This window comes from Zonotrichia albicollis, chromosome 10 (assembly GCF_047830755.1).
Source record: "Zonotrichia albicollis isolate bZonAlb1 chromosome 10, bZonAlb1.hap1, whole genome shotgun sequence".
Classification (NCBI taxonomy): domain Eukaryota; kingdom Metazoa; phylum Chordata; class Aves; order Passeriformes; family Passerellidae; genus Zonotrichia; species Zonotrichia albicollis.
Window position 1 is genome coordinate 6,896,143 of NC_133828.1, and position 21,954 is coordinate 6,918,096.

The 21,954-nt window shown below is 39.5% G+C and overlaps 1 protein-coding gene across 5 annotated transcripts in view; it reads left to right on the forward strand.

Annotated features, from left to right (window-relative positions):
* Window positions 1-442: 442 nt before the first annotated feature.
* ZRANB3 (zinc finger RANBP2-type containing 3) overlaps window positions 443-21,954 on the forward strand; it is a 44,878-nt gene continuing 23,366 nt past the window's right edge. The window contains exons 1-5 of one of the 5 annotated variants that reach the window (XM_074547910.1): window positions 443-1,182; window positions 1,429-1,586; window positions 4,986-5,138; window positions 17,849-17,867; window positions 20,499-20,677. In XM_074547910.1, the coding sequence (XP_074404011.1) occupies window positions 4,987-5,138; window positions 17,849-17,867; window positions 20,499-20,677 (350 nt within the window). In that variant the 5' untranslated portion in view covers window positions 443-1,182; window positions 1,429-1,586; window position 4,986. Of the gene's footprint in view, window positions 1,183-1,428; window positions 1,587-4,945; window positions 5,139-15,251; window positions 15,397-17,848; window positions 17,868-20,498; window positions 20,678-21,954 lie in introns of those variants that run through there. The other 4 variants (XM_074547909.1, XM_026793980.2, XM_005487904.4 and 1 more) reach the window with 4 other exon arrangements.

Consider the following 21,954-nt stretch of genomic DNA (forward strand, 5'->3'; position numbering starts at 1 on the left):
GGCTCCTCACCGGGGCGGAGCGCTCCTTCCCGGGCTCGTTCCCGGGCTCGTTCCCGGGACGCCGCGCCCGGCGGGTGGCGGCTCCTCACACACGAGGGGCGCCGAACCCAGCGCCGAGCGCCGCTCGGGTTCCTCCTGCTGCTGCCGCGGCGGGGAGAGAGGCCCCGCCCCCGGACTGCCCCACCAATGGCTGCGCGGGGCGCCACTGATTGACAGCCCCGCGGACCAATAAACGTCGCGGCGCCCTCCCCCCGGCGCTGCTGCGGAGTGGTGCCGCTCGGCGCTTACGCGAAACGGAGCCCGCCCGGAAGGCGGCGGCCAATCGGAGGGCACGGCCGCCTTGACAGACAACCATGAGCACCAGTAAGAGCGGCGCACCGGCACCGCAAGGCCCGCCTTCTGCGTGCAGCCCATGGCCGCGGGCAGATGGAGCGATCCCGCGGCTGTGGCAGTGCGGGATCTTAGCGGTCTCCGCTCTGTGCTCCGGCCGCTTTTCCTTCACCCGCGCCTGAGCTGCTCCCCGGGTCCCGGGCGTGTGGTGTACCCCGAGCAGCAGCCCACGGTTCCGCTGGTCCCCGTGCCAGCCCTCCCGCAGCCGCACGGCCCCCGCACCCTGGTGGGGCAGGCTGGGATCTGTAGTCGCGGCTTGTCCGCGCAACCTCTCGTTCTCCCGGCTCCTCACCCCGGCCTTCACCGGTCTCCCCATCCCCGAGAGCTGGCGGCACTGCCCCGTCCAGCCCGGCCCTTACAGCGCCATCCTCGCCTCCCTGCGTCCCCAGCCCCGCTTCCCCCTTCCCGCCCCTCCGGCTCCCTCAGCCCGCCCGCTCTAGTGGATCAGGGACCGGCACAACGCACGGCCAGGGGGGAAGATGATTTTTAACTCGCTACTGAAGAAACGGGGCAAGGGGCGAGAAGGACGGGGAAGACAAAAAATAAGGAAAAAGCGGTGCCCGGGCCCAAAAGCGCTTCCCGTCCGTGACCTCTGGTCATGCGTCACTTCCCGGCGCTCGTTCGAGCGCGGAGCCCGCGGCCGTGAGGGGGTGCCCGGGCAGGGAGGCGCCCGGCGCCGCTCGCCAGGCGGGGACCAGCTGCCAGGTGACTGCTGTTTGTCACCAGCCCCGGTTTGTGACAGGTTTCACTTCTTGTCGTTGCTGCTGCTGGGTCGTCGCGTGGTGCGCTCAGGTAAATCTGCGATTGCAGCTGCAGGGGCTTGCGTAAGTAAAATAAAATACTTGCCCCCAGGCAAGGGGTTGAGGTGTGCGCTTCCCTCCAGCACGGTACAGCGGCCTGTGGAAAAATGTTCTATGCTGAAGAACTGTGTGGTGTCCTTTGCTCCATCTGATTGCTTGCTCTTGTAGTGTTCTTTAAAGTGCTGTGTTCTGATGGGTAGATTTTCAATTCCTTGTTATCCCACTGGTGACTTCACAGAACAAGAAAGACAAGGAGCTGCTGGAGAAGGCCCAGGAGAGGCCACAAGGTGATGGGGAGTCTGGAGCATCTCTTATGAGGAGAGACTCCGAGAGCTGGGTCTGTTCTGTCTGGAGAAGACAGAGAGGCTCTCATTAATGCACGTTAATATCTCAAAGGTAGGTGCCAACAGGATGGTGCCAGACTCTTTCCAGCGGTGCCCAGCAGCAGAATGAGGAGCAACGGCCATGAAATGAAACAGAAGTTCCACCTCAGTATGAGGGAGGACTTCTTTACAAAGATGTCAGAGCACTGGGACAGCTGCCCAGGAACTCGTGGATTTTCCTTCTCTGGAGACATTCCAAAGCCACCTGGATGTGTTCCTGTGTTACCTGCTCCAGGTGACCCTGCCTTGGCAGGGGAGTTGGATGGGATGATCTCCAGAGGTCCCTTGCAACACAAACAATTCTGTGATTCTGTGAAACAGTTGATTAATCAGTCAGCCATGATGTTCTTAGAGCTTTGAATTCCCTATTAAGTTTTATTGAACATGCAGTCATGGAGCAGTTAAGTCCATCTAGAGGAAATTTATGAAGCAAAACCCTTAGTGGAAAGACTCATTTGTCTTAGGCATGTGCTGCTGAGCTGCATTAAGGGGCTATACTTAGTGGCCTGTAAAAATAAGCAGTGGGTTTATATTATGTAATCAGCTTGTGTTGACAAACAGCTATTGGAAAACTTAAAGTAATCCTTGAACCTGTCATCAGTCTTGCACCCAACTTTCCAATAGAGAAACAGCCCCAGGGGTAATATCCTCTCTCCTCAACAAGCTGGGGCTCACTTGCTGCCTCTGGAAGGATCAGGGCCTATAGTGAGATGCAGTACAGCAGTGATTAGAAAGAAATTCAGCATTGGGTTTTTTAAAATTTTATTTTATTGTTTGCATTGCCCATATCCCTCAGTAGCTAGTTACTTTTCCAGATTATTTATGATTGATTGAACATTAGAGAAGTTGGAGCAGATTACTTGGAAATGCTGCTGATGTTGTTTCTCTCATGTAGGAGCTGTCTACTTGCTTGAATTTAAAAAAAGTTTCAGTGCGATTTTTTTTTATGTGGTAGCTCAGTTTTCTTGGAAGTTTGAGAGACTTTTTAAAAGTTCTCCTGGAAATTATAGTTACTTTACAAATATATTTATAAAATTTATTGTGTTTTAATTCAATTTTGCAAAGTAGTGGGAATTGCATCAAATAGTTATAAGTACATTGTTGTAGAGCCCTTTCAAAAAAACTTCATCAGAGTGGAAAAATGGCAATCACTTTTACAAAACACATGGTGACTCCCACCAAATAAAAGCATTTATCCTGGTGTGCATGGGTTCTTCATAATTTTTTACTGGCTTTTTATGCCCTATGAATCTATCATGGTGTAGGTCCATGAGTCTTCCTCATCCCTGCTTTTAAACCTTTTATTTACCTTATATTATAAATACCTTACATTTATTAAATGACAGTGGATCATTTACCACTATCTAGTGCTGAGATGCTTAAGCAACTTTAGATTAATAGTTACTGAATTTAGTAGTTTAACTATTTCATCCCTGATTTCATTTAAAACACTTGGGTAAATACTTCAAAGTTTGAGTTTTTTAACTTGTGCAGCTGAATGAAGTCTCTGAATGAAAAGCTAGGTCTCCACACAAAACCTTTTAGGTTTATTTTGTCTGAAAAAATGCAGCTGCAGAACTGGTGATCTGGAGATGTGGGAAGGTCAGTGGGATCTGTATTACAGCACATTAAGGACACAGAAAAAGCCAGGAAAAGTTGTAAATAGGGGATACATGCACTGGTCTTTCTTCCTTACGTCTTCTAAATCTGCAATGATAGAACAACAGATACAAACTGATCTTCTGCTACACTGACTAAATCCTGTTTTAAAACAGATTATTTTTATTTCTTGACATTACTACAATGTGTACATAAGTACTCTGTCTCAAAACATACATGGCCGCCACTGCCACAATCATTGTATATGTTGTTTTAATATCTGTTGTTCACCACATTGGAATTCTATAATTATTCACCTAGTCTGTAATTATTCACCATTCATTTATTCAATCATTCACCTAGAGAAAAAAACTAAACAAAAACTTGTACATATCTGGGAGTTAGTGCTTTCTGTTTTGCTGCTTTCCAAGATTGCAAAGTCAGTTGTAATTGTGTTAATGACTGATGCAGAAACATTTTTCATTGTAGTATTGCTGTGTGCTGATGACTCATGTGCCTGCTCTAATTCAGATCTGTGCTTCTGAATCTGCATGGTTCCTATTCAGTGTTTCAGTGAAAGGATCCTGTCATGATCTTGTTCAACAGAAAGTTAATTATGTTAACATTTCATTCTCATATTGTCACTCACAACAAGCTGTGTAGGGAGCTGATCACAAGTACATCATTATCTCTGCATTTATAGAATGGAAAATTATCAAAGAAAATGAGTCACAAACTTTCTTTAGAGGTGAATCTCAGAACTGAGTGTTCAACAGCTTTGGGCCCACCAATCCTGCAGCATTGTTGACTTGTGTGACTCTACAGAAAGGTTTTAGTTTTTGTCTTTAGTTTTTGTTTGTTTGCCAGCAGTCTTAAGTACCACACCTTAATCAACTTGTAAAGGAAAAAAGGTGCAATGGAAAATATTGTGATAGAACTGAAGTGATTATGGTGATTTTCCCAAGAGTTAGAATTGAAGCATTCATGTTTGCTCATTTGAGAGCAGAAGCAGGTATTTATTTACTGCAGCTTTATGGGTTTTTTCTGGGAAATGCTTGTCTTGGGCACACAGGGGCTTTCCATCTTGTGTTAAGCAAAGCTCTGTGGTGGACATGCATGAAAGAGCCTGGTACTCATCAAGTTCTTGTATCTGCTGCTGAGTGTTCCAGAGGCACAAGGTAAAGGAATATTGTTCCTGTAAAGCTGTACTAAAGATTCCACTTAGGAAAATGGGGGACTGGTTTTTCTTTTCTTTTTTCTTCTTTTTTTTTTTTCCACTTCCCTCAAAGTGGGCATATTTCCCCCTTTTTTCTCATTTAATTTTTAGGACTAAAAATTTAAAGAACTGTTAGTTCCATCATCAGAAGTTAAATAACCAATTTTTTTCCCTGGAAATCTTCTGAAAAATGTTACTAAAAGAGTTATATTTCAGTGTCCATGAGTAAGCTCGATTTGAATGGCAAATAACTTCCTTCCATGAATAGAGTGTTTGCTAAAATAATTATTTCATAGTGTAAAGGGAGAGACACATGCTGCTGTCTTCATCCTGGAACATAACTGACCTAATGCTGTTAGACACAGTGAAATATTCTAAATTAGTTAGAATGTTTTATGGATACTGTGGTGAGGGACTTCTCCTTCAGCATCTGCACAACTTTATGCTTTCTAGAAAGAATTCTCAAACCTCAAGGAAAGCTGTGTAGATATTGATTATTCCAAGATGAAGTGATGAGTGTTGTTCCATCAAGCTTTATTCTCTATTCTGCCATGCAGGTCAGATATCATCTTTCTCTTTTGTTTCCCTCTGGTTCAGCATGGCCAGTGCTCTCCAGGAAACCCCTTCACTCAAGGCCTCTCAGTTGGAGGATGTTGATGCAAAGCTCTCCTTCCTACCTGAAAGGCTGAGAAAGAAGCTGCTTCCTTTTCAGGAAAAGGGCATCATATTTGCACTTCAGAGAGGTGGCAGGTAAGATTATTGTACTCAGCTTACTGTGTCACATGCTAAAGATTGATGTGAAAATAAAGTATGCAGATATTAAGTAGAAAAATCATAAACTTATGTTTCTATAGTTGAATGTAAGACTATGATGCTAAAAATAATTACTTTAGGTAAACGTTGTTTTTTACAAAGGTTATTCAATACCAGCAATCTCAGGTGAGTTATGTTGCAGAAATCTTTCATAAACTGTAAGGTAACATGGTTTAAAATGAGTTGTGGAGGTTTTTTCCACAGAGGATGAAGAGGTTTAATAATGCATTATGCAAAAGAGAGTTGTAGTATCAAAGTTCTCAGGTGAGAGGAGGTTGATATCAGTAGGACCATCATTTTTGTTATGTTAATGGAGAATTCCTAAAATAAGTTAATTCACATTTGATTCTTTAGGTTTTAATGGCACGGTAGAGCTGTTAAGGGAATGACTGACAGATCTTGATGCATCTGTGTGGGTCTATTTTAAATTGGGTACAATTGTGGAGTGTGATCAGGGTGTTGTGGAGCTCCCTGAGCTGCAGCAGCAGAGCAGGAGAAGCCCTGCACAGTGCTCAGTTAGCCAGGGCAGCAGCTGATGGAGTTGCCATTCAACACTTAAGTACCTGCTCAATCAAAAAACACAGTTTATGCAGCAGAGGCTGGAAATATTTTGCTGAGTAAGAACCTGTTAGTGACAGGTTGAAAAGGAGAGGGGGAAATGCTATTTCCACATTTATAAATTTTAGGAAATGTGGGCAATTGCAGCCTAAAGCTGTGAAACCACTGTATGCTGTTGTTTTGGAAAGAAATGATGCTGGGGAGGGCTGGCACAAATAGAATTACTGTAGCCTGTGTGGGAAAGATGGATGAAATTAGTTCCTGATTATTTCAGTTCTTGCTGAGAAGGAGAGGCTTAGGGCCTAAGGGGGTTGCTTGCTGATGTTTGTGATTGTTCTCAGGGGAAAAGAAATGTGCATCTTTCCCTCTAAAGGTGAAAAATTAGAAAGGAAATTTTTATCAGCAGCTCTTGGAATTACATGGAACTTTTAATCTATTAACATCTCTGCATTTTTTCTCTTTGATTCTTTTCTTTTGGCCAAAACCCTTTAGCAGTGCTGTCTCAGGGAATGAACAAACCATCTGTTTTATGCTGCTGGTTTCAGTGGCAGAACAGAAAGATGAGTCCAGCCCTTCACATGAGAGCCTGAGATTTGATATGCTTTATGCTGAATTGGCATTAACTGCTTGTGACCACCAGCCATATCAGGCATTTTCGTGCTGAGAATGGGTGGATATAATTTTAATAGATAGCCAAGACTTTGGTACAATATTCAGCAAAGCCTGTGTTAGCATTGAATTTAATAAATCCAAAGCCCTTGGCTGCCATAGAATATGCAATTGAGGTGTATATTTGTGTATACAAATAGTGAAATAACAGAAGCCATTAAAATTAACAAAACTACACATTTAATTAGGGTAGGCTAATGGATGTATTTGAAAATGTCATAATCTTCTGCAGGCTGTTGTATAATATAGAATTTCCTTGGGAAGCAGCTTAACTGTTCCAGGACTGGATAAATTTTTATCAGATGTTTCTTTCTTCTTTTTGTTGAAGTAGTAACAACTGCCTGCAGTAAGTATTCAGGGTTTGGAATACTTATTCTAATGACTCTGCCATGGAAGGAATTCTATTTTTTTCATTGGGTTTATGTTTATTTTTTTCTTTAAGTCTTTCACTAACAAGAGTTTTGCATAACCCAGCAGTGATGGTTTTCATGTGACATGCATATGAAATAATGTTCATCATGATTGCAAGAAATCTTGCTGCTTGGCACAGCAAATTCTGTGTGTAAGCTGGGTCACATTGAGGAATTGTGAGCACACTCAGCCAGCTTCTATATAAAGCAAAGTGTGTTAAGTCAGACTTTCCCAAGGAGTATTTTTTAAATCTGCCCCTTGCTGATGCAGATCTATTTCTCTTCCTGTCCCAAAAGAGAGAACAAGAGCCTCTGGTGCTTGTAGCTGAGTTTTCTTATTAGTTTGTCAGCCCTTGCCTCACAGAAGTCTTTCCCTTTTGTGTACTCCATAATGATTTAAACCTTCTTTCAGTATTCCCAGTGGTATGTTTTCTGTAGAAGTGTCTTTTCTAATTTTAAAAAATATATAAGCACAGGACTTGAAATGAGCAATATGTGCATCTCTGCCCATCGTTCTCCTTCCCCCAGGCTGTGCACTCCCTTCACAGGCATCACTCAATCCCTGCTTTGCTGAAATGGTGGGAAACTGCTGTAGAGCAAGTGTTGGCTGAAGAGATTCAATTAATATCATCTTAGATCAGACAAGAACCCAGCATGAAAAGGGACTTATTATTAGAACAAACTCTTATTTTTGCATGAAAGGGGCTGGGAGTGAGCTATTAATTCCCTTGTCTCTTCCCAAAGCATAAAATAAATATGCTGTTGTGGTTTGTATTTTTGATTCATTGGGAAATGAATCAAAGGCTTTTCCAGTAGATGCTCCAAAGGCATTATCTCATCTAACAGAGATTGCCTAACACTTTGCTAGGACATGACAGTTCTAGAGCCAACAAGACAGTGTGTGCTTCAACATAAGCTAACACACCTTTTATCTCAAAACATGCCTTAAAGGTGCATAAGTGACTGGCTGCTTATTCCTTCCTAGAGATTATTCTTCAGACATGCCCTTTGGAATGGCTGCCTAGGGATGGATACAATTTATAGTGGTTGTTTGTAGCCTCAAACATTCATATGCAGAAAAACTGGGTGCACACAACTTACAGCCATGAAGACTATTTCATTTTTGTGATTTTCTTTCAGTGAGGGTGTAAGTTACTTTTAAAAATAGCAATAATATGTATTTATTTCTTTGTGTGTGCTTTAAACTGTATCTTAAATAAAAACCAACCAACTTGTCCCTTCCAGGAATGTGACCTGTTAGCAACAGGCTCGGGAAGTACTGAGGGTTGTTGGGGTCAGGTGTGTGTGTGCTGTTGGGAAATGGAAGTGAGCAATTCTCTGCTCTCTGCTGCTTCTTACTCATGTTTGGGCAGATGTGGACAAATCCCCATTTCCTAAGAACTCAGGGTAGAGCTGAGGGGTCACCAGTGAAGAGGTGGCAGTGTTGAAGCACAATGCTCTGGAAAAAGTGGTGGAAGTTTGGGTAAAATATCCAAGATACAGAGATCCATGGGCAAGTGACTTGATAGTGTTGATAAGGATGGTGTTCAATCTCATTTGAGCTCACATCTCTCTTTGAATATTGCTGATTTGTACTGCTCCTGTTCACTAATGTCATACTTGGAAAGTCACAGTTCTTTTTGTAATCTATTCTTGTTTTATATTCTCTCTTTACAGAAGTGTGTGATGTCTGTCTAGTAATACAAACAATTTGTTCATCTGAATACTCTGTAAAAGAGGCATGCTGTTGTTTGAAATTTATCTCTTATGCTACTGGATATCACTAAATGCTTTATCAAGTTTTGTAATAAAAACTGTCAGCATGTGATTTGCAAGCATCCTTATTTAGCATTGCTTGTCTTGGAGATGGTATCTGTAAAAGATGCCTTCAGACACACAGATACATTTCTTTCTAGGCATGTTGGCAGAACAATTTGTTTAAGCTGAATGCAAAAGAGGACTTGGAGATATTTACCACCAATGAAACAAGCAGTTCCATTATAATTGTATGCTCAAACTGTTTTACTGGGGTGATCTTGTTTCCTCTGGAAGTTTGAGAGGTTGTGCATTAACTTATATATTCAGGAACCTGTGATTTTTCATTTCCCATACGTGCTGGCCTTATGCTGTTAGACACAGTGAAAAAAGAAAATGACCATGGATGGCAATATCAGGATGTTGCAGAGTTCACATCTGCCACTAAGAGCAGAAGTTTTAATGCATCAGTTTTAATACAAGGGCAATTGTTTTGTTGGACAGTCCCTATTAAGAGCAAGAAAAAGTTTTATAGTGTTTAATTTTTTTTGGGGTAATGGGCTACAGAGAGCAGTTATGGCAGTGAAATCATTAAAGTGTGAATGTCCTCTGTTATAATGTTGAGTCAGTTGCCTGCCCTTCAAAATAGTGCTTTTCCCATTGACTGATCTCTGATCTCTAGCAAGCTACACAGGAGGAGGAATACATTGTTAGTTAAGTCTTTGCTAATTAAACCAGACTATTACTTCAAAAATTACAAGTTTTTGTAGAAATTCATTCTCCCTCTCCCATCTTCAAAGTAGACCAGAAAACCAAAGGTTCAAATCATAATTTCCTTGAAGTTTATGAACACAGCTGAAAGATTCTTCAGTAGTAAGGCACAGCATTACAGTCTGCTGAGGCTTCAGCAGCTGGAGCACAGGATTGGCAGCTCTTGGGCAGGAAGCAAATAAAAATGTTTGCACTTCCAAGGCACAGCCCTTGGTAGGGTGAGGAGTTTCTGATGTACGTCCTATTTCAATTCTTATGCAAATTTCTACACAAATTTCTTTAACTTTCTAGGATGTATTATCCATTGAGTAGTATGAAAGGTGTAATTTCCATTTGAGTTGGTGTCTAAGGAAGCTATAGTTTTGGATTTTGGAAATAAGAGAAAATATGTTCAGTCCATGCACATTTTAGTTTCTGCTAGAGCAGTAGGCCCTTTTGTCTTACACTTTTCTATAACTATTTTTCACTTTCACTCTTTTGTCATCATTACTGAGTTTGCTTCTGGGTTTTATGTTCTCTATTAATCTTTCTTTCCCCTCTGTACAATGCAATTGCTGCTTTCTGTCTTGTATTGCCTTTCTAAGTTAGCAGAGCTTTTGTTTTACTTTGCTTTTACCTTTGCTATTTTTGATCTGTGATTACTGATTGATTTGCTCTTTCAGTGTATTTCTATTCTTCAGTTTCTTATCTTTGATAGTAGCTATGAATAAGAGAATAGATTTGTCTTTCAGTTCCATTTGGAAGCACTAAGCCTACGTGCATGTCTATATATCTCTTACTGATATCTAAATACCTAAATCTATATCTAATTTTTCTGTCCTTTGTTTGAAAGGTCATAGGTTTCTGCAAGTCAATGTTGTGATTAAATGCAAGACCACTCTGCTTTTTACCATTGTCTAATTTTTTTTTCCAGAATCAGCTGCATGGTTTAAAGGAACACTTAAAAAATATTTTACAGGCTACTGTTGAATTTTTTTCCAGTTACATTGACTTCAATAAAAGACAAATTACTTAAATTTACATGTTAGAAAAAGAAATCACCTTCAATCTTTTCTTTAACATGTCTATGAGTATTTCTTTAAATATTACATTTTAGTTTGTACTTGGTGGCTTGTAGATCAAGTGCCATCAACATGTCTCCATTATTTGTAGAACTTGAGATCAGAGATCAGGTTGGAGGAAAAATAATTGTAACTTTTTTAAAATTCTGTCTCTAGTCTCAGTGCTTTATAGTTAGATAGCCTGAAAGAGCTATTTGAAACAAGGCATAAGTCCCTTGCTAGAGTAAGAAAGAAATAATCTTTTATTCCAGTATATTCAGCAACTCAGATGTATTAAATTATTGCAATTTTCTGATAAATGTGGGTCCTTAAACCTGCATTATAACAGGTGAGCAGTTATCTCCAGTCTTAGAGAACAAAGCACAGAAGTAATCTCTGGGGAACAAGAAGGGGATTGCTATTTAGTGAATATGGAGAGGATCAAACAGTTAATGCATTTCAGCTCTGAGGGCTGAAGAAAGATTTCATTTTTTAAGACGTTGGTTTGTAATGATTCAGAGTACATCTCACATGTGAGGAGTGCCAAGGAAGAGAGGGATGAATAAATGAAGATGCTAGCTCACAGAATGAGGTTCAGATGCAGGAAGTATGAATGAGAGACTGAGCCAAATTCTGCACAGCTTTCATAGCCAGGGAAGCTTGTTTGGAAGTGATGCTGGAGGAACTGGGAAGCAATTCAAATCGAACAAAAAATGCATTGTCAGTAAGTGAATCTAGGATATAATTCAGGAGAGGAGCTATGTGGGGTGAAAAAGAGAAAAAGAAGACTTAAGAACAGAAAAAAAAAAACAGTGGTGGAAATAAAAGAATTTACCTGGGTTTAAAGGTGGACTTGTAGGAATAGAGAAGAAAATGCAGATTTTAGAAATGCAGGGCACAATTTGTTAGAATGGAAGAGGAGAACCAAGAGAGATAAAGATTACAAGTGTGGGCAGTAGTTGTCAGCAGTGATGGAGGGAGGGGAAAGGGGACATGAACTGGTGTTAGCTGTGTGCAGGGCAGGTCTGCAGTGTGGGAATCCACGATGAGAAGTTGGTGTTCAACCACAGCCCCAGGAGAGCACCAAGGGGAGGGAGCAGTTCTGAGTGTGAGACAAGTCACTGTAATGAGAGTGAATAGAAATAAGGTCTGAAATGAGGAACATTCTGACTGACTTAATGCAGGTTGGAAGGAGAGGAGGAACACAGGCACAAGGGAAAAGTGTCCCAGCTCACCAGGGAATGCAGAGTTTATAGGGAAAGTGGTGATCAGTATTCCCATTTCTAGACTGCACACTAAGGAGGCTTCTGCTGCTGCTCACAGTCATGCCAGTTAACAGCAAGGTTAACATTCGCAGCCTCGATTATCTGGAGCTGAAAATAGTTGAAGTTACTCTGTTTTCTTGCATTGAGTCAGCTGCTGAACTCATTTGTCTCTGAAGCCAGTGACTGAATAGATGGGGAGTTTTCAGTGTCACTGTTGGGTGTCTTCTTGGCTGGAAGTTTTTCTAACCTAACAGTTCCATTAATATGTTCTAAAAACCTATTGCAGTTCTGGGCTTCACCTTCAACTTGACCACTTTGTTATGTGTTATTTCACACATCTTTGCCAAAGCTAAAATACCAGAACACGTGGTCTGAGAGCTTTCAAATACTAATAAAACATTTTAGGTGGGTTTTTCAGTCACATGTGGGGTGTTGGAGAAAAGCATAAGACAGCACAATGATTCTCCTCTACACTCCTTTGCAGAATCATTACCAATGCAGATTTAGTGCATCTTCTGTTAAATCAAAGGTTGGGGTTTTATCACTTAGGGCTTTTTTAAATACCTAGTGTAGTTCAGGAGCAAGGGGAGGATTTATCTTACATCTTCTGGAGCATTATTTTTGCTGCAACACCCTTGATTATTGTTGCAAGGGAGTCAGCTCTCTTTGTTCCAGCTTTAGGACTGCGTGCTGTGATTACTGACACACAAATGTAATGGTTGCTTGCGCAGTTTTATATAAAAATGTTCTAAGTTCAGATTCCTTAAATAACCCTTGGTTGAGATGTTAGTGCTGAAGTGTTGGCTTGTGAGTAGGAGGTAAATTATATGTTGTAGTGTTATATAAAACTGACTCACATGAGTAGGTGAGAATCCCAAGAATATCAGGACACCCACACCAGTGAAAGAAAGACTCAAGCTTCCTCTGTACAACATGTTCCAAAGCCTGCATTAACAAAAAACAGCTTTAATTTGCTTGAGTAGTAACAAAATTTTTCAGTGTTTTAAAAAATGAAGTGCTACAGCTTTCACTGTTTGCCTTGGAAAATGCATTTAAAAGGGAAGGAGTTGGTTCTGAAAAAGCTACCTGCAGTTCTTAGTGGTTTTTCCTGGATAAATAGCTGCTGAAAATCAATCAGGAAGTTAAATTATCCTTACAAGCAAGGAACAGATGTATTGGATTGCTGTACCCCTTTAGTTTTTAATCTACCAGGTAATGAAGCACAACTTTCTAGACAAGATATTATCTAAATATTTCTATATTTACAAGAAAGCTCTCACACCAGGTTTTTGACTTGGTAGGATCCTTGGTTGTAGATGCCTTAATTCCAGTGTGTTGTTAATCAATATTCCTCCAAGAGCAAGGTTCAAAATGAGATTCTTTCTCTTTACAAAAAAACCTTACTGCAGTAGCCATAACTGATAGAAGAAACTTCAGCTGTATTGTTTGCATGGTTAATAGTGCTGACATTTCAAAAGGGGTGACCCAAATGGAACCCAGAAATAGAAATGATTTTCATTTCAATGTTTGTTCTTCCCTGAAACTCATTTTATAAAACTGTGTTAGCATGAACCTTCTGATGCAGGCTATTTTTGTATGGCTCTATGGCATATGCCACATGAGCTTGGCCTCAGTTTCCTTCTGTGTCTCCAATGAGCTCATCTGCATAAAATTTGAAAGATCTGCTTGTCCTTCTGCTTTGTGAAGCTGATTCCAATCTTCTTGACATCAACACAACCAGGAACTCTTTTTTGTGTTTTTTTGAGGTTTGAAAAAATATTTTTTCAGTCCTTTTAGAGGCAGGGCTTTCCTGATAGAGCTTTCAGAGGACTCTGTCACGAGTTTTGGCTTTCTTTCTTTGCTCCTTCACCTGTTTTTTTGCTTGTTGCAGGTTTCTCTCCAAGGTTTGCTGCAGTTAGAATGTATAAATGCACCTTTGCCTGGTGCTTGGTACATTTACAAGGTATCATGTACCAACTATAGTGCTGAAGGTGATAGTGCTGAAGGTCTGGTTTTGGGGTTCTGGCTCATCCAGCTTTGGGTGGTCCCTCCAATGATGGATTCTCTCCGTGCAGAAGAAAGCTGGGGTTTGTGTGCAGCCTCAGGTGCTTGCATTTGTTCTCTTCAGTGAGCAGCAGTGAGGTTTTGGGCCTGTGTGCCCCTGAGGGGCACCAGCACAGCAGAGCTCTCTGCAGGCGTGTTCACTCACCAACATCCTCACTCACAGCTCTTGGTGTTTGCTTGATAGAAAAAAAATGTACTTTTATTTTCAGGCTAATACACCCCAAAATGCTGGGGCTGTTACAGCCCAAATGATGTTTCCCTTCCTGCTGTGTCTGGGGGCCATTGCTAACCCTACACTGCACAAGGGTTAGGAGTAGTAGCAAGGTTGTAGCAGCACGTGCAGTGCATCCCAATGAGATTCTGCTGCTTTCTGCTAGGAAAAAATAGATTTCCTTCATGAATGGAGATTCAAACACAAACCACAGGATTCACTCTGAAGAAGCGAAATATTTAAAGATTAAATGCAAAAGAATCTGAAAGAATTTGCCATTGACTGGTGCTTTTTGCATGGTTGGACTTTGCTGCTGAGAACAAGTGCAACTGAGACATCTCAAATTCCTTTTTTCCATGCTTTTCTGAAACTTTTGACCATGTGGGTTGAGCTTCTAACAGGATATGAATCTGTGTATCATAGCTCTGATTTATATTCTTGGATAGAGCTATTATTAAGGTGTCATATGAACAGATGGGACATGAATGATGAAGCTCAGATTGGGTAACTACCAGTTGAGAGGAAATGACTAATTGAACTTCAGAGAACAAGAAGTCTGTCTTCTTGCAGTCAAAATATGTGAAACAAAAATACATATTTGTCCCTTCAATGTAGCTGAAGATCTGTTTCTTCTGCTTTTGACAGCATGGAACCTTTATGTCCATGTTGGCAGCTTGTCTGACTGCAGTAATGTAGAACATACTGAAGTTTGTTTTAAATAGAGGCTGCATATTTTTAAGATTATGTAAAGTATTGCTTTTTAGCAGCTTGGTGCAACTAGCTATTAGGTGTCTTGTAAATTCTGTGTGATGTGGGCTATAGAGAGAGGAAAGTTCTTTACACTTCAAATCTAATTGTTGTGATTATAAACTGGAGACATTGCATGATGTTCCTGTCCTCTGTAAGATGTTTTTCATTGCCTCAGAATCCAATGAAAATAATTTGGACTTCTTATGTTTTGTAACTACATTAGGCAGACATCTTTAGAATTCTTGTATTAAAACTATGAAAGCTACCCAGATGAATGCTTTAAAGTGCATCATGTCATAAAATAAATGGAATATCCTCAATTTCCACTTCCATTAACTCTTACCTGTATCACAAGCTCAACCTTGTGTGCCATGTTAAAATTTTGTCAAGTGTGAGTGTCAATAATGTTAATTAGTTGGCATAAATTAGCAATTTAAAAACTGTAGCACTTCAGGAATTTGAGTCTGAGCAGTGTGGATCCAAGCAGTGATTCATGTCACTAACTGTGTAATCACAGGGGACTTTGCACATTCAGGTAACTCTGACTGGAACTTTAAAACCAATTCAGTGCACTTGATTGATCTCAGGCTATGATGTGTCTGGTCAAATCTGAAATGCTGAAAATTGGCTGGATTGCAAGTACAGGAAGACAATCCCAACTACTTCTGACAGAGCAATTTCATCGTTGGGCAGGAGAAGAGAGTGAGCACTTCTCAAAGTAAATCTGTCACCAGAGATCCCCAGCTTTGAGCATGGGGGTGTTTCTGGGGCTCTGTTTCTATTGGTGCTGCAGAAATGAGGAAGATAAAATTCTGTTGATCACCTGATGTAACCTCTGTTTGCAGAGTTATTATGGGTAAATTATTATTGTTATTATTATGATGGCAGCTACTTTGTACTTTCCTTCATTTACCAGCAACAAATTGATGAGTTTCTATAAATATTTGAAAGTCATCAACTTTGTTGCTGCTACATAAGAAATTTAACTTAAGGACATAATCAGTGGAAGTTAACAGACATTGAAAACAGGAGATACTCTATAGCAGCAAAGATTTTATGAGTACAGCCTGAAAATGAGTGCAAAAAGGAAAGCAGAACCATTTCTTATTTGTCATCAGATAAAGTCATCAATGTTTAGGTGGCTGCATTTCACTGTGATGAAGAAATCTAGCTTTATGGAAAACGAGTTCTGTGGTTGACATGCTTTTCAAGTGGGTAGTTTTTTATTTGCTGTTCAGTTTCTAATTGTCAGAGCCATTTGTAAATCACTCTGAATTTCTTCATTTTTCCTTGTTATCCTGAAGGGAAGAAGGAGCATCCAAATAGTTCACCTGTGCCAAAGAGCAGTGCAACAGGATCTTACCTGTTCTCACTTTTTCTGTTTGTCTGAACTGGCATAATTAACATTTCACTATTTATGCAATTCTACTAAATTTTAAGTTGATTTGCTGAGAAATACTGTATTTGCAGCAGAAATTGGCAAGGAATACTTTTATTCCTGTCCTCTTTACCACATTTTCTTGCTACCAGATGCAGCTTGGTTATTGCTATATTTGTACTTCAGCTCTGATATTCCTGCAATAAATAATCTTTATTGCTGAAGAAGGTCTGTGGTTTATTCTTGAGCTGTCTGTGCTCTGTAGCTGTTTGTTGTAGCTGCATTTGTGTAAGGAGTTCTACTCTAACAGTAGGTTATTGTGCATTCCAATTGATTTCAGGCCTCAAACTGTTTTTTAAAAACATGATTAATGTACTGAAAGCAGTTGGCCTCAAAGAATCTGCAAAAAAGAAAGACTTGTTTTGTAAACTTCAGTTCAAGCAATTAACAATGAGTATTGAATGGAAAAAAAAGTCTTTGAGCAAAAACTGACATTATTTTTAAATTAGAATTGTGTGTTAGTTGTCTGCAAATAAATGTCTTTGCCAGCTGCAAATCAAAGACATTAAGGTCTCACAATCATGAGTTGCCACTAAAAATAATTGTCTTCCTGCCTTTTTATTCCTTTGTGAATCTGTGCAGGCTTGGGGGCTTTGCTTTATTTTCTTCCTATGTTTTCTTTGCTCCATCCCTAACAGCTGGGGAGGGGAAGTTGCAAAGCAATTGCAAATAGATAGTTTGTTGCTTATAAAAATGGAGTTGTATAATTCTTAATTTAAATCAGTTTTTTACCTCAGTTGAATGAAATGCAGAAGTTGGTAGCCACTGGAATTTATACTGGCAGGCAGTGAGCAAACAGCATCATGCTGTGGTTCTGAAAATATCAAACATTTTATCTTTTTTGGCCAGCTCCACTAACTCCAGAGTAGCTACCACTAAAAAAGCAGTTCTGTATTACTTGGAAAGATTTTTCTGGATCAAAATACAGAATGTTTATATCTTGTTGTGTTAAATTTTGTTAAAGACACTAAGACCTGGAAGATCTTTCCCATTTTTTCCTGGAAGGAGTGCTGTATTTGAGTTACACAATGCAAAGGATACATATAGAATCCCAGAATGGTTAAAATGCCTTTAAGAAATTCATGTAAAAAATGGCATTTAATGTTTACAAAATGTAAATATGCTGAACAGAATTTACTATTTATGACTGGAGACTCAGAGTTGTCATTGTCTTTACACAGAGTGGCTTTGCCAAGTGACTCCAAAATGGGCAAAAAATCAAATTCATTTTCTAATACTTTAGCTGGTACAATTGGTGGGGGAGAGGGAGTGTCTGCTTCTATTTCAAAACAAATGTGACAGCTCAGGAAAGAACATTTTTGAAATCAGTCTAAAATACAAATAATCCTTAAACATGAAGCAGCAAAAACATTGCTATTTCTGAAAGACAAAAGAAAATTGAAGATACCCTTCTTGCCTTGGAAGTGTCTCTTATGATTGCAATTAATCTATCCCTGGACCTAGGCAGAAATTCAGTTTTGCAATTGCAAGTTCTGCAGTAATGCCAGCAAACTGAATAAACATATTTAGAAGAATTGTTAGACTTATTTTCAGTTCATACCAAATTCATTTTTTGTAGAAGTCACCTTTTTTTCCTTTCATTGGTTCTGTAAATCCAGAATTTTAATTTATAGTAAACAATTTCTAAGTATTGGTTTATGCATTCTATTTTGTATTAATTTCTGCTTTTCCTCCCCTTTTTTGTTTCCTCTTTAGGTGTATGATTGCTGATGAGGTGAGTGATGTTCCTGTTCCTCTAACTCTGTCTTTTCTGGTGTTCATGCACTTGGTGCAAATGTGACTTTTTGTGTTTGAGAGGTGTGGGCAGAAAGGCTGGTAATAAAAGAATCCTAATTTGTGTGATAGTCAGCAGATATCCTGAAAATACCTAAGTGAGGGAAAAATTGGAACCTGACATAAGTTTAGAAGAATCCTTGAGAAAACTTAAAAGGTTACTTTTAATTGTAGGTTAAATCTCCTGTACTGTTACATTTTAAAAACACTGACTCAGTTGATTTTTTTTTTAAGTGCTTTATAATTGCATAGTGAGCTATTTTTAGTGCATTATTAGACATTCCTGGCCCAAAAAGATTTTTAACAGATATGGTTTCCAAAGATGAATTTTTTAAAGTGCTCTCATCAAGTAGTAATAGTAAAATTTATTGTATCCATACATTTAAAAATATATGTTGTATGCCTTATCAAGGAAATGTGAGTCCAGCATTTCTTCCCCCAGATAAAATATTTTTGTAATAATGTTCTTGAAGTATTGTCAGTATAAAACCTTTCGGAAAAAGAGAATTGCTGTAGTCTCACAATTCTAATTTGGGTTTTCTTGACACGCTAGGAGGGAGAGGGAGATGGATTATTGGGATTTAAGCATCTCCTCATACTATAAAAATCTCATTACATCTGGAGATAAACTATCCTGGCATAGAATGCAAAATATCTGGGAGCTGTGGAGAATACAAAAGTATTCAGGGGAAGAGAAAAAGGGAAGCTTGGGAAAAATCAAAATATCAGCAGTAGCTATTTTTTTATTACAACAGTTTATTTCCAGCCTTGAACTAGAAAATGAGCTGTGCATAATTATGTTAGCAATAGAAAGTCCTGGAAGATACATTTATTCCAAAATAAAAGTTGTATATTTTGTAATGACAATAGGTGTGGCACTGGAGGAATATTGTGCACTGGTGTGTATCCTGTGCCTTTTGTCCTATCTCCAAAAAATGTTGGTAAAATTAAATGTCAGTACTGTGAGCTTGTATGTAAAGAGAAATTATGGAGGAAAACTCAGGGTCAGAGAATTACTGTACATATCCCTGGATTGTGTAACTGTGTAAGGATTAAAGTGAGATAAAACCAGTATTTTTTGAAAGATGATCTACAAATATGTTTCTGTTTCTTCTCAGAGTGGGGACAGACAAAATTTTTCCCCTAAAATTTCAGTGTCATCCATTTCCATGCTGGAGAAAAATGGCTTTATATCAAAAGCCAAGACCATAACATTTTCTCCAGTTTTTCTGGTCTCTCTCATTGTTACCTAGCTGCTGATCAGCTCTGTGGGATCTGCACCAGCCCTGGGTGTGCTGATGACAAAAGCCTTGCTTTTATTCCATATTCATTTCAACCCAGTGCCTGGATTATCACCAGGGCCTGCACAGCCATGGCAGCAAACTAAAAATTAATCCTATTTTTTTTTGTTTTTTTTTCACTTGGAGTTATTTTCAGATAACCTAAAAACTGCTGGTGACACAAGGGAAAAACTTGCAGGAAAATTTTAATGAAAACTTGGCAATTTTGAATGAAAACTGAGTATCACTGTAGCTTTCCTATTATTTTCTTTCTAGTAATAGTAGAAAAAAATCATTGTTTTCTTTTGTACTTGGGAAATCTCTTCATTACATCTTTAAGTCAGTCCATTAAGACTCAATACTGGATTTGTAAGCTGTTTTATGTCTCACTGCTGTGAGTAGCTGGATAGCAGCAAATCCACTCAGATGTCCACTGGACTGCATGGAAAAGCTGCCCAGAGCATTTGAAGGCTCATCTCTGCTTTGGTGTTTCACAGGAGTTGGGAATTATCTCTTGCCATGTGAACAAGCTGAGAAAATAGCTGCATTTTTTGATAAAATTTTGCTGTGGAGGGAGGAAAGTGTGTGATATTTTTTAACCAAACCCCTAAATTCTGACTCTCACAGACCTCTGTTGCCATGATTATTCACAGATGGGAGCATTCCCACCTTGGCAATAGGAAGAATGTATTTTCCTGTTAAATGTAGATCTTTTGAATCCTTCCCATGTGTGTCCATCTGAATTCTCACTCTCTGGGCTGTCCCATCTGTGGTGCAGGCTGAGGACAAACCATCAGCCCTGCTGAATCAGAGCAGGAATTTCTCTTTGTGGAGCCACTGGGCCAAGCCCAGAGCTCTTCCCAGGTTCCTCACTTGCCTGTGCAGCTGAGGACAAAGTTGTTGTTGTTGTAAGAAGGCATCCTGTAGTTTTCTTTCCTTTGCATAGTCTTTTAAAAATGTTTTTAGTAGCTTCACAAGTTAAAGTGTTTGAATTTTTTAGTCTCTCCTATAAAGACTCTGAACTGAAAATCTTCTGAGATTAATGGAAATGCTTCTTCTGACTTGAATGATATAATACATGTCTTAATACATTTAACTAGGAAAATCTTGTTTCATAAAAGATGATCTGTGGCAACAAAGTGATAATTAAATACATGCTATATAAGTATCTCTTTGACTGGGTTTCCTTTATTTGGTTCTGTCTTTGCAAAATCTTTTGGGCTCTTCTGAATGGAATTTGCTTTCTGAGCAGAGACTTCTGGTTTTAATGTTCTTTTCTTTTCTTTTCCCAGATGGGGCTAGGAAAAACCATTCAAGCAATTGCCATTTCATATTACTATAAACATGAATGGCCTCTCCTAATTGTAGTGCCTTCCTCCCTGAGATACCCTTGGGTGGATGAGATGGAGAAGTGGATTCCAGAGCTCTCTCCAGATGACATTACCATCATTCAGAACAAAACTGATATTGGGTGAGTAGTTTGTTGTTCTTCTCTAGAAAGGCTTGCTCACCACCCCCTGCTCAAGCAGGGCTCCCCTTGGGCTATCAGGAACACCTCTGGGCTATCAGCCACTCCTCCCAGCTTTCTGTTCTTGTGTTGTAATAGTTACTCATTTTCTTTGAAGTTGAGGCATCTGCTTTTTGCAAAGTAGCAAATGCTTGTCTGCTGAAAATTAGATTACTTCAGTGTGTCTCAAATTGAACATACACAGTTATTTCTCAATTCTGATGAATTCATTAGCTTCTGTAAAACATTTTTGGAGAACTTCTGGTGTACATTACAAAATAAGGAAGTAATTACTGTTAGAATTCCATTCAGCACTCTGAGGAAATTTGTAAGTTCAAGTAAGTAATCCCTAAATAACTGAAAAGGTCATCGTGCCCTACGCTTTCTATCTTTAGATTTAACAGCATGAATTCATCAGAGGCTGTGGCTTGGGTGTTATTGGAATAACTCTCTATTACCCTGAATTGCAAGGGTGGTTTTTGTCTCCTTTACTGTAAATGACTTGGTTGATTTTATGCTAATATTTAGATGTTGTTCTAAAATTTTGGTGTGAGGGAGACAGATGTTCATCTTTTCTGGGAATATCAGAGAGTGACTTGATTGCCAAGATGTGCTGCTTGGAACCTCCTGCTTGGAACATTACAAAATAAGGAAGTAATTACTGTTAGAATTCCATTTAGCACTCTGAGGAAATTTGTAAGTTCAAGTAAGTAATCCCTAAATAACTGAAAAGGTCATCGTGCCCTACGCTTTCTATCTTTAGATTTAACAGCATGAATTCATCAGAGGCTGTGGCTTGGGTGTTATTGGAATAACTCTCTATTACCCTGAATTGCAAGGGTGGTTTTTGTCTCCTTTACTGTAAATGACTTGGTTGATTTTATGCTAATATTTAGATGTTGTTCTAAAATTTTGGTGTGAGGGAGACAGATGTTCATCTTTTCTGGGAATATCAGAGAGTGACTTGATTGCCAAGATGTGCTGCTTGGAACCTCCTGGTAACCACAGAAATCCAACTGAAAATGCATTTTGAAAGCTTCATCAAAGGGTAATTCCTACTGATAGTCAAAATTTAAATTCATCATAGGAATTAAGAAACTAAAATTAGCTTTTTCTTTTAAAGGTATTTATCTGAAAGGCACTCAGTGCTTATAGTGCTGGATGCAAAAAGGGGAAATGTGGACTAGGCAAAATGATGGGACAATTAAATGGCAGATGAAATTCTATTCCTTTTAAGATTT